The following is a 13387-nucleotide window of genomic DNA, read 5'->3' on the forward strand; positions in this document are numbered from 1 at the left end:
GACTGAACAGTAGTGATGCTATTGTCTATGCAGTCGTGATACTATTGTCTGTACAGTAGTGATACTATTGTTCGTGCAGTAGTGATACCATTGACTATGCAGTAGTAATACTATTTTCTGTAAAGTAGTGATACTATTGTTTGTGCAGTAGTGATACCATTGACTGTACAGTAGAAATACTATTGAATGTACAGTCGTAATACTATTATCTGTGCAGTAGTGATACTATTGACTGTTAAGCAGTAATACTATTGTCTCTACAGTAGTGATACTATTGACTGTGCAGTAGTACTATTATCTGTGCAGTAGTAATACTATTGACTGTGAAGTAGTAATACTATTGTCTGTACAGTAGAGATACTATTGTCTGTGCAGTAGTGATACGATTGTCTGCGCAGTACTGATACTATTGTCTGTACAGTAGTGATACTATTGTCTGTGCAATCGTGATACTATTGTCTGTGCAGTAGTGATACGATTGACTGTGCAGTAGTAATACTATTATCTGTGCAGTAGTGATACTGTTGACTGTACAACAGTAATACTATTGTCTGTACAGTAGTGATACTATTGTCTGTGCAGTAGTGATACTGTTGACTGTGCAGTAGTGATACTATTGTCTGTGCAGTAGTGATACTGTTGACTGTGCAGTAGTGATACTATTGACTGTGCAGTAGTGATACTATTGTCTGTACAGTAGTGATACTATTGTCTGTACAGTAGTGATACTGTTGACTGTGCAGTAGTGATACTACTGTCTGTACAGTAGTGATACTGTTGACTGTGCAGTAGTGATACTATTGTCTGTACAGTAGTGATACTATTGTCTGTGCAGTACTTATACTATTGACTGTGCAGCAGTAATACTATTGTCTGTGCAGTTGTAATACTATAGTCTGTGCAGTAGTGATACTATTGTCTCAACAGTAGTGATACTATTGACTGTACAATATTGATACAATTGTTTGTGCAGTACTAATACTATTGACTGTGCAGGAGTGGTACTATTGTCTGTACAGTAGTAATACTATTGTGTGTGCAGTAGTAATACTATTGTCTGTGCAGCAGTAATACTATTGTGTGTGCAGTAGTGATACTATTTTCTGTGCAGTAGTGATACGATTGTTTGTGCAGTAGTTATACTATTAACTGTACAGTAGTGATACTATTGTCTGTACAGCAGTGATACTATTGACTGTACAGTAGTAATACTATTGTCTGTACAGCAGTGATACTATTGACTGTACAGTAGTAATACTATTGTCTGTGCAGTAGTAATACTATTGACTGTGCAGTAGTAAATCTATTGACTGTACAGCAGTAATACTATTTTCTGTGCAGTAGTGATACTATTGACTGTGCAGTAGTGATACTATTGACTGTAGAGCAGTAATACTATTGTCTACGCAGTAGTAATACTATTGTCTGTACAGTAGTGATACTATTGTCTGTGCAGTAGTGATACTATTGTCTGCGCAGTAGTGATACTATAGACTGTACAGCAGTAATACTATTGTCTGTACAGTAGTAATACTATTGTCTGTGCAGTAGTGATACTATTGTCTACACAGTCGTGATACTATAGACTGTACAGCAGTAATACTATTGTCTGTACAGTAGTAATACTATTGACTGTGCAGTAGTAATACTATTGTCTGTACAGTAGTGATACTATTGTCTGTGCAGTAGTGATACTATTGTCTACGCAGCAGTGATACTATTGTCTACGCAGTAGTGATACTATAGACTGTACAGCAGTAATACTATTGTCTGTACAGTAGTAATACTATTGTCTGTGCAGTAGTGATACTATAGTCTGTACAGCAGTAATACCATTGTCTGTACAGTAGTGATACTATTGTCTGTGCAGTAGTGATACTATTGTCTACGCAGTAGTGATACTATAGACTGTACGGCAGTAATACCATTGTCTGTACAGTAGTGACACTATTGTCTGTGCAGTAGTGATACTATTGTCTACGCAGTAGTGATACTATTGTCTGTACAGTAGTAATACTATTGTCTGTGCAGTAGTGATACTAGTGTCTACACAGTAGTGATACTATAGACTGTACAGCAGTAATACTATTGTCTGTACAGTAGTAATACTATTGACTGTGCAGTAGTAATACTATTGTCTGTACAGTAGTGATACTATTGTCTGTGCAGTAGTGATACTATTGTCTACGCAGTAGTGATACTATTGTCTGTACAGTAGTAATACTATTGTCTGTGCAGTAGTGATACTATTGTCTACACAGTAGTGATACTATAGACTGTACAGCAGTAATACTATTGTCTGTACAGTAGTAATACTATATACTGTACAGCAGTAATACCATTTTCTGTACAGTAGTGATACTATTGTCTGTGCAGTTGTGATACTATTGTCTACGCAGTAGTGATACTATAGACTGTACAGCAGTAATACCATTGTCTGTACAGTAGTGATACTATTGTCTACGCAGTAGTGATACTATAGACTGTACAGCAGTAATACTATTGTCTGTACAGTAGTGATACTATTGTCTGTGCAGTAGTGATACTATTGTCTACACAGTAGTGATACTATTGTCTGTGCAGTAGTGATACTATTGTCTGTGCAGTAGTGATACTATTGTCTACGCAGTAGTGATACTATAGACTGTACAGCAGTAATACTATTGTCTGTACAGTAGTAATACTATTGACTGTGCAGTAGTAATACTATTGTCTGTACAGTAGTGATACTATTGTCTGTGCAGTAGTGATACTATTGTCTACGCAGTAGTGATACTATAGCCTGTACAGCAGTTATACCATTGTCTGTACAGTAGTGATACTATTGTCTACGCAGTAGTGATACTATTGTCTGTACAGTAGTAATACTATTGTCTGTGCAGTAGTGATACTATTGTCTACACAGTAGTGATACTATAGACTGTACAGCAGTAATACTATTGTCTGTACAGTAGTAATACTATATACTGTACAGCAGTAATACCATTTTCTGTACAGTAGTGATACTATTGTCTGTGCAGTTGTGATACTATCGTCTACGCAGTAGTGATACTATAGACTGTACAGCAGTAATACCATTGTCTGTACAGTAGTGATACTATTGTCTACGCAGTAGTGACACTATAGACTGTACAGCAGTAATACTATTGTCTGTACAGTAGTGATACTATTGTCTGTGCAGTAGTGATACTATTGTCTACGCAGTAGTGATACTATAGACTGTACAGCAGTAATGCCATTGTCTGTACAGTAGTGATACTATTGTCTGTGCAGTAGTGATATTATTGTCTACGCAGTAGTGATACTATAGACTGTACAGCAGTAATACCATTGTCTGTACAGTAGTGATACTATTGTCTGTGCAGTAGTGATACTATTGACTGCTCAGCCTGAGGCAGCAGAGGACAGAAGCGGCGTGTCCCAGCGTGGCGTGAGCTCTCAGAGCTTCCCCTCCTCTTCTCAACATCTTGACGTGCGTCCATGTTACCAAGACCTCAAACATTCACCAAACACTGCCCTACGTCAACATTCCCTTGATGAACTTTTCATCAACGACTGATTTCTCAGCTGAGACACGAAGGAGTGCATGCAGATTCTCCCTCTATTCATCGGGCTGTGGGAACTCTACCACCTGTGCCTGCCTCATCTCAGCGACATGGCCGCCTGGCAGGATGACCATAATAAGGCATCACCATGGTGACGGCGCTATAGGAACAAGTGTGGGACATAGATGTAGGAAGGCAGGGAGTGAAAGGGGGCGGCCCACTGAGCCTGCTGACACCGTGTCACTCAAACACAAAGGTGACTCCTGAGATGGAGACGAAGGAGTGGAGGGACGATTAGAGCGGAGGGGCCAAAGAACCAGAGAGAGACCCTCGCCTTTGTCTGCCGCATTGTCTGCCTGCTCGCTCCTTCCCGCTGTCATCTTACCTTGCTGCCCTCCCCCTTACTAGCAGTCAGCGACCTCGCTCTTTCTTCTCCCTTTTGTGGCCTTGCCCTCTTCTCATTCTCCATCCACTTCCTTTTGTCTGCAAGGCATCTACTTAGAAACGATGGCTCCTCCTCCTCCTCCTCCTTCCATGCACCTAACATTTGATTCCGTCCTGGGCACTCCTCATCCCTGCACCTCTGCTGCTGATGCCCTCCGCCGGTCCCCATTACCTCCCTGTTTTACAATCAAAATGGTTGCTGTGGAAACAGGTTTTATTTGGAAATGGCGGGAAGGATTAGTCCTGTGCTTTGTCTGTCCGTGTTGATACATGATAGTGTGTGTGTGTGTGTGTGTGTGTGTGTGTGTGTGTGGGTGTGTGTGTGCACCACCCTTCCATTCTTTGGGGCTCCTCTCATACACACATTTCACATCTGAAGAGCATTTTTGTATCAAACCTCTGTTACAGACATTGTTACCATGGCTACAGCCGGCGAGGACCACTGACACAATGATAGAGACAGTGGCCATGGCAACCCCAGGATCAGCAGTGGGTAATATGATAATTCACGGACGAGGCATCTGACACATTACGAGCACATGAATATGCTCAAGCGCTGGAAAGCCGGCCAGCCGCTGGTAATCCACGAGCCTTTTTAACAGCCAACATCCTGAGCGTCTGACAAAGAATGCTCGGCAGTAACCAAGGGTGACCAGAACTAACAATAGCTGTCCTCTGGATCAGCTTGAACAAGGGGATATGTACAAATCAAGCTGCTACTCTGCAGTCGTGTGCCGTGTGGCGCTGAATTCAGCTGCCACAATCGATATCATAATGAATCAATAATTCACAGCAGTGGTTCCCCATTGATTTTGGGCAGCGACCCATTCTTAAAGTCACTCTGCCATCAGAGGCCATGTGATCAAGCAAGTAAACATCCGCAACATTAACTGTGACAGCTTTCAGATGGTCTGCCAATCCGCCTCACATTACAGTATGGCGTGATGATGGAATCCAGCGGGACTATTTTACAAGCGACATCCCATCAATAAATTACCTCCTCCAAGGTCTGCTCTAATTGAATCCAGTGCAATCTAATTTTATTGGTATGTACTGTAGCTTCTTGCAATGTCATCTGTCACAAACCATCCCATAAAAGCTTGGGGCCTTGACCCCACAGAGCGAAGTAATATTCATGCACAGCCCCTTGCCAACATCACCACGACGTACAGGCCTCTCTGAAGGTGAGGGCTGCTTGGGCTGCTAGCAACCAGAACCGGCATCCAGACTATGGAGGTCTGCCGTCTTTTCATACCTCAAACATTCAGCCCGGCGGATGAATACGGAGCTCCGCGTCAGACCTCAACTCTGACCTGAAGCTCGTGGTTCAGACGAACAACAATAAGAAAGGATAGAATTCCTTCCTGAGCTGCCCTGGCTTTGGCTACGAGCTTGTTCTTTAGCATGCTTTTGGTCGATCGGGACTTCTACGACTCCATAGTTGCAAATGAGGAAACTCTTTTTCTTCAGCATGTAATAATACTTTCCAGGTCCAGACCAGTTGCACTGCCCGTCCGTCCCAATGGTTTTCCCTACGTGGGGAGGAAGGGCTTGACTGGCCTTGTCAGCCAACATTAATGTCCAACCTCACATTTCAAAACAAAAAGAAATCTCCGTCCATGATTACTTGTCTAAACATGCAACACGCAGAGCTGGGGACTCGACTTGGACTCATCCTGGTGAGTCTTGAGACGGACTCAGGCTTCAGGACTCTCTCCTTATGCCACTTAGAATCATGTCCTTCAGTCAAGCGTCCCCTTGCATGCAAGGACAGAGACACTGCAGCCAAAAACTCCCAAACTAAAGAAGTTCTCTACAGAGTAGGTGACACAGACCTGTCTCACTGAAGTTAACCAGGTTAGCAAACATGCCAGCGCTGCTGCATCAGCTGTACGCCAGCTTGTTATTAGCCTCTTGAGACGTGAACTTGATTGGCCTGGATATTTGTAAAAGATGAGCATGGCAAATGGTCCACCCTGAGAAAGCAAGGCAGGAAAAAGAGTGGGAGACAGGAGACTTGGCTTGGATTTGTGACCTGCAGTGTCTCAGTACACAGAATTTAAGATCTTGTGATAGGACCCTGACCAATCAGGGAAGGACACGCCATGACTCAAAGGGAAGGTAGGTGCCTGCGTCAAGGTCTCACACAGTGAGAGTAACTGCAGCTTGATTAACTGGACTACTGTCGTCGTCCCAGGACACACGAATAGGGAAGAATGGGTTTATTCACCGAGGCACGTCAATCAAAATCCGCGTGATGAATTATAGCAGCCACACCGACCTCGCTCTCGTGCGTCTCGTCATATTTGTTCAAGTCCGGGATTTTTATTTTTCATTACCGTCATGTGACAACGTGGTCGGGCAGAAGCTCCGTATGGCTCAGTTTGTGCTGCAGCGCCATCATCAGATTTACTCAATTAACATTTGCAGGTTCAGAAAAACACATCTAAAGGTTGTGAATTTGGAGGAGGAAAAAAGTCTTTATTTCAGAAACATTTGGGAAAGCCCATCAATCACGTATGAACCTGACTGTTGAATAAGGAGAAAGAAAAGGAGATGCGAGCAAAACTGAGCTGACCTAAATACTGGCCAGGAAAACAAACATTCAAAAAATGACCAATATGTGCTGGTGACATGCGGATCATGTGACGCGCCTCTGGTTTCAGGTGTTCCACTACTGGACAAGTCCTGAATCTCCAACAGCAAGAAAAAAGAAAAGCAGGATTCCAGTCGGACTCATGAATTTACTTACGAGTCCACATCGAGTCAGGCTGTTTCACAAGGCGTTTCACCACAGGTCAGTTTTCAGTGACCTGAACACCACTTTACACGTGGACAAGAGGTCAAAATTAAAGCTACACTCTCAAAGAAAACATGCTTGTACGTGCGAGCCGGGGCTGACCGAGAGGGGCCGCATGCAGCCTGGGTCCAGGTGAGCCAGGCTTGGACGTATCGAGCCGTGTTGTGCTAGAATGTGAGCTAGCTGAGGTACGGACGTGAGTAAAGTGAGTCAAGGTAAGCTCAGGGGTATCGTTAGGCTGGCCGGGCCGTCGGCGGCTAAATAAAGCATCTGCAGCGCAGCATTGTTTTAATGACTGGACTTCAAGTCATTGATGATTAGAACCACGGAGAGATGGCTCACTCATTATTTGTAGTCCGTAACAATTTACCCTGTGGGCTTTTAAATTACATGACGAGGAGACAGAGTGTTGTGCTGCCGCGGTAACTGATTTAGTTGGACGGCTGACCCTAATGTTGTTATCGTAAAGGGAAGATGGATGGAGCAAGTTAAATCTCTCCCTCCCTCCCTCACCCCTGTCCCTGTTGAGCAGCAGAAACTGGGAGAGCGGAGAAATGAAGTGACATCATCAGTGTCAGCCACATTCCTGCAGAGGGAGGGGGTGAGGAGGAGGAGGAGGAGGAAGAGGAAGGGGGAGAATGTCCCGAAACTTTTGAGGTTACAGTGCCGACACCCCCCCTCCCCCGACACCCCTTCATGTTTGTATGTTCTCTTTGTATGTGTGTTACAGTACATGAGCTCCTCTTCCTCATCATGTGCTCCCTGTTTTAATTCATGTGCCACCCCCTCCCCAGCTCATTCCTCCCCCTGATTTCCCTCCCCTCTCCTCTTTCTCTCTCCACCGACCAGAGGAATGCAAGAACCACATCTGGAACTTATTAGAAAGCAAAAGAGAGAACAGGGTAGATGGAAAGAGAAGCGGTGGACGAGGATGAGGAGGGGGGAGAAGAAAAAAAGATTTGCGGGAGGAGGGGGGGGCGTTTAGCGAGCAGAGAAAGAGGTTGGTGTTGGGAGAGAAGTCTGGATAGTAAAAGAGCAACACTGATGGGGGGCGAGGACGAGGCCGGCTGGCACTTCAGATGTGGGTTCAGCCGCTCCTGATTCCAGCGTAAACGTAGCCTTTGAACCGGCCTCCACCATATTCTGACTGAATGAGCAGCTTCACTGTCCTCACTGAGGGAGCAGTCAAGCCTGAGTAACAGTCCCTTTCTCTCTGCCACTGGCCGACCAACCACTCCTCCTCCTCCTCCTCTGTCCCTCGCTCCCAGCTTTGCTTTTCATCCAGCACATACTACAACACTGCCCCCCCCCCCACCACCACCACCACCACCACCTCACCAGCTCTAAAACAAACAAAAATCACTCTCGATCCGGCTTCACCCACCTGCCCGCCAGAGAACCCCTCTTTGTCCCGCTCGTCGTCACTCCAGGTTTTTCTGTAAGCGCCCCACCCCCCACCTCTATCACCCCAAATTGGTCCTCTCTGCAGAATGTGGCTGTGCACTTTTGGAAAACAAGGCCAATAGATTCAGTCAGATGTGATAAAGTGTGCCTGGCTCGCTCGGGGGACTCTGCATACAGGAATCTTTTTTAAGGGGTTGTTGTTTCTTCTTTTTATAACTTCGATGCCTCCGGCCTGTCAAACACAATCAGATTAGGGGGGCTTTAAATCCTGGGGCTTCACTCGAGAAACACTCACGTAGCTGTTGAGGACGCTCAAAGGATTCAAGTTATCTCTCAATTAATCATCAAATGAAATTTCTTGATCATCTGCTGCAAAAAAACAAACAAACAAAAAAAAACAACAAAAAACAAAAGCCACTTTCGAGGAGCCTCTTGTCCAGAGGAACGCCCCAAAGCAAACAACCAACAAGTCACGCTGACAAACACCCGCCGGGACAGAAATGCCAGAAATGTGTTAATAGAAGGGAAGCCGGCGGCGGGCAGCAGGCGCGTACGCAGCATCGGAGCCTGCGCCGCTGCCCCTTCGCTGGCTGACGGCAATCACAGAGGCTTTTTGGTGAATCGGCTTCATTTCGATCCTGGAACAACCAAACTTTTAGCAGTGGAAAACTCAGATGGAATCAAAGATCAACTCCACAAAAGTGGCAAAATAGTTTCTCATCGTTCCGACAGCTTCGGTGCACTATAAATAGTTTTCTACACAGGGACATCTTCCTGACAGGACTGTAGGTGGCGCCGTCATCATTCCCGCCATCATGTGAAGAGAAGCGTGTCTGTAGCAGCTCCCCTGACAACACGTCACCTCTCCTCCAGCAAATGGACACGACTGTAAGTTGTGTCCCTGCGCTTGGGCCAGAGGAGCGCCACCTAGAATCCATCCAGGATGTGACGGATGGTCAGCGGATGGATTCTTTCCCCTTCCTCCATTTTTCATCGTCTATTTTGAGTCATTAACTTATTCTGCAGCAACGAGGAAGCCTCCCTCTCCTGGGTGCAAGGACCCTGTGACTCTCCGAGGCAGGAATCCGTCTGAGGTCTCTGATTCACGGCTCAGCCGTGTGATTCAGAGCTGGGGAGTACGGCTCAGGCCCTGCTGCACACAGAAGGACGGAGGCTCACCTGCACCGCAGCCTTCGCCGGCGTCAGCATTTAAAAGGCCTATAGGTGCGAGTTTAAGCTCAAGGCTCTCCTACTCATTAGGAAGTTAGAGGAGTGTGTTTGCAGTGATTGATTATGCAGTAACATTTAACAGCTGCATTAATGGCTGTACTTGCTTGGGACTTATTACTAGGTTGGTATGTAGATTCAAGGCCAAAATCAATCAGTGCGGAGCTGCTAGCTGAGACGTCCTAGCTGCAGTTAATAACTTAAAAACATCCATCCACCACAGCTGTAATTAGCTGCTCGGCTAATAACCGTCCAATCATTAGCACTGGTAGGCAATTACTTGTGTGCAAATTGCAGAGCATGAAATACTGTTTTACTTGTGTAATGAAGAGATAAGCGCCTGCACACTCTTAAGAGAAACGCGCTCTGGAAGCGGCATCCACCATGACGTCGGTGCCCCGCACGCGCCTCTGCGTGTGTGTGTGTGTGTGCGGGCGTGCTCAGGCACAACCTGTTTAACAACGTTAACTGAATAAAATACAGCCTGCTAATCTTGTCTGGGGGAGAGCCTTTGAGAGCAGGCGTGTGTGTGTGTGTGTGTGTGTGTGTGTGTGTGTGTGTGTGTGTGTGTGTGTGGAGCTGCACATTGACAGATAATGGATTACACACTGCTAACAGTACAGCACACAATAGGACACATGGCTACACACACAGGAGCTGTGTGTGTGTGTGTGTGTGTCACATCTGTAAGTGTGGACAAACAGGTCGACAGCATGTGACAGTAACAAGAGGTCTTGATCGATGGGGGGGCTCTGATCCAGACTCGCCTGCTCCGTGGACGAGCAGCAACCTCCATCTGTATCCTCAGAGGCGCTCGCAGTCATACACAGCCTTGCAGACACAGTGACATCATCCCTTTCCATACCTTCCCTTCCCCTGAACACGCCCCCCCCCCCCCCACCACCACCACCACCACCACCTATGATGGCGTGGTGGGCTGCCCGCCCGCCCCGCACGCTCCCGGTCAGCCAAGGTAGACAATGGAAGAAGCTTGGCTGGGAGCGCGCAGCCACGCCGCCACCACGCAGATATCAAACAGGTAGCTTCATCCATCCATCCATCCTCCCTGTCCGGGTCCTGCAGCCTCCTGTCTCCTAGCAACCCTGCTACAGCTGTGATTAGCATAAGCCAATAGCCTACCTGGCACCCCCACAGGTGGGGGGGGGGGGGGCAGAATCATGGGTGCTGCCTCAATGTGCTGGTGAGATGAATTGAAGGAGGGAGGATGAGAAGGATGAGCAGTGAGCAGGTAGAGGTGTGTGTGTGTGTGTGTGTGTGTGTGTGTGTGTGTGTGTGTGTGTGTGTGTGTAGTGGGGGGGGGGGCTGCTGGCATGTAGAGCAGCGCTGGTCAATCACTGTAATTCCCGTCACGTCCTCAGCGGCTCACCGCTGCCCGCGTGTCTTCCGTCATACATGCATAAAAGGTCATGACGGCGCGCGTGAACCAAGTTTGGACGCACGCGCGAACGCCGCCGCCCCCCCCCCCCCCCCCAAAAAAAAGTGTAGAGAAGCATTAAGGGCCAGCTCTCTCGTGCGCGCGCACACACGCTTAAAATGAGGTGAGACACTAAATTCGGTTTTTTTTTTCCTTCAAGAGCTGCGGCCGTTACTCCCGTCGCGAGCGCGGCGTGTGACAGCGCGTGTTACCGGGAGGAGCGAGGGAGGCAGTAACCGACCGTCTTACCAGTTTGGAAACTCAGCAGCGAACTCAGGAGCAGCAGCCTCCGGTTCATGGCTCAGCCGACCGATAAGTCCGTTACTGGCTGGAAACTCCGTGAGGACGGCATCAAACACGCAGGAGAGGACCGGCTCCGGCGGCGGCGAGCGCGAGGACAACCGTCCTCCCGTGTCCCCCTTCTCCCCTCGTCCTCCTGGCTCGGCTCGGCTCGGCTCGGGTGGTTTTTTTTTTTGTTTGTTTTTTTTACAGCATTTCTCTGCTTTTTTCTCCTCCTCTTCCAGCTCTCTCCTCTTCTCTCCGCTCTGTAGGGACAGTCCGTTTTCCTACGTTCAGTAACAAGCGCACAGCAGCGAAACATAGCGTTTCCGCTTGTGGTTTTTCAAAATAAAACCCGCCTTCCTGGCTGGGAAACGTCATAGTTTTAGAGCAGACAAACTCAAATTCCTGCACAGAGATAAAAGTTATATAAGTCGTAATTCTGCTTTTACTTTTATTTTTAATTTTATTTCTAAATGAATCCCACAAAATAATTGGTGTGAGATTTACCAAACTTTTTTTAGTTTTTAACTTTTTAGAAAGTTTGAGAATAAAATTTCTTGACATAAATAGTCACGATATGAATTATCTATCCTACCTAGACTACAAAGAATGTCAAAAGATTTGAATGTCTTGAAGTTTTAGTGAAGGTTTTAGGTCATGAAACCGAAAGTGGAGCAAATAATCACAAGATCAAATCAGCGTTGATGGGATCCAGCAGTAAATGGACGCATTATCTTGTTCAAATTGAGGTTACGATTAATAAAGCGACCGAACATAGAATAAAAATAAATGAAAAATTCTCAAGTGTAAAATAAGTCACACCGTATGGCTACTTCCGGTTCGGTCCTGTCTAAAATCGCTGAGGCTTGACGTCATATTCTCATTAGCAGCGCATTCCTCTCGTCTCTCTCTTTCTCTCTCACGTCAGCAGAACCACAGCACTGCCCCCTTTTTCTGTCCCTCTGGATCGCTGTCTCTCTCTCTCTCTCACACACACACACACACACACACACAAACGCGCGCGCGCACACACACAAACTACATCTATAATTAAAATAATAATAATAATGAAACAGAGAGTCATTCTCACTGAGCGGGTTCTACTTCCTGATGTTGGACATGCAGTAAGTGTCAGGTGGTCTGTACTACAAAGACGTGACCCCCCCCCCCCCCCAACAAACATACACACACTCACTCACACACAGACACACATACACAGGATGTTAACTGATGTTGGCGCGCCCCCTAGCGTCAGGGGACTCTACCCGCACAACTGGAGCAGAACGTCCCAAAAAATAACGCGGTTCTTTCCAAACGGGATTCAGTCGAAATCCCGTTTCGTAGACGTGAAGTGCTGGTTAGCTGGTTGTGTATTTATTTTTCAAATAGGAGAACCACCACCCAGTCGATATTACAGTGGCACTGTGATACTGGTGGTGGTTTTTCACCATTTCTCTTTGTGTTTTGGATTTAAACTCCCATTAGAATGATGATTGTGACGTTTCTGTGGGGGGTTTCCATCAAACTAAGTTGTTTAATATATATATATATATATATATATATATATATATATATATATATATATATATATATGTGAAGACAGGATCTTCGAAAATTGCAGCAACTGTGATTTTATAAAAGTCAGTAGAAGTCACTGTGCAGCGGGAGCTGCAGCCTCATCCGTGATGGATCCACGCAGAATGACGGGTTCTCTGTATTTACATCCTGGAGTGGGATTTTGTTTTGTTTTTTTATGGGATGGAACAGATCCTGGTGAAGGTCCAGGAGCTTGGAATTCATCACACCTGCTCAAATAAAGAAGCAAGAGATGTAGAAGTAAAGAGATTCTGTAAAGGAACCGTGATGCGCCTCCTGAATCGAACACATCTGAATTAATCGTTAGTGATTTCTGTTGTTTGTCCTGGTTTTTATTTAACCAGGAGGAAGCAGAAACCAAACCAAACAGGGAACGTGAATCAAATATGTAGTCAAGCTTTCACAGTTGAGGAGGATGAGGCTCTCTGAGGCTGAACATGGCTCTGTCTTCGTTCCCAGCTGGTAAAAGTAACCACAGTCCTCCTGTGTGGCCCACAGAGTGACTCATCTCTGCCGGGACTCGAACCCGGAGCCTCTGGATTAGAAGTCCAGCGCGCTATTCCATTGCGCCACAGAGACTGCGCCATCTTCGTCCGGGGCTGGCACTCTTTACATATCTCACATCACCGCATCTCTCCGCATCCCCGCAGCATC

The 13387-nt window shown here is 46.2% G+C and overlaps 1 protein-coding gene and 1 non-coding gene across 3 annotated transcripts in view; both read right to left on the minus strand.

Annotated features, from left to right (window-relative positions):
• The window catches only part of kirrel1a (kirre like nephrin family adhesion molecule 1a), a 36063-nt gene extending 24471 nt beyond the window's left edge, over positions 1–11592 (minus strand). Inside the window, exon 1 of one of the 2 annotated variants that reach the window (XM_086197600.1) lies at positions 11105–11592. In XM_086197600.1, the coding sequence (XP_086053726.1) occupies positions 11105–11153 (49 nt within the window). In that variant the 5' untranslated portion in view covers positions 11154–11592. The remainder of the gene's footprint in view (positions 1–11104) is intronic. The other variant, XM_086197599.1, reaches the window with a different exon arrangement.
• A 1646-nt stretch (positions 11593–13238) lies between these two features.
• Positions 13239–13312, minus strand: trnar-ucu (transfer RNA arginine (anticodon UCU)). Its single transcript has one exon. It is a non-coding gene; the product is annotated as a tRNA-Arg (tRNA).
• Between the last annotated feature and the right edge of the window lie 75 nt (positions 13313–13387).

Source organism: Aulostomus chinensis, chromosome 24, assembly GCF_037954235.1.
Source record: "Aulostomus chinensis isolate RoL2024-O1b breed Wild chromosome 24, RoL_Achi_v1.0, whole genome shotgun sequence".
Lineage (NCBI taxonomy): Eukaryota > Metazoa > Chordata > Actinopteri > Syngnathiformes > Aulostomidae > Aulostomus > Aulostomus chinensis.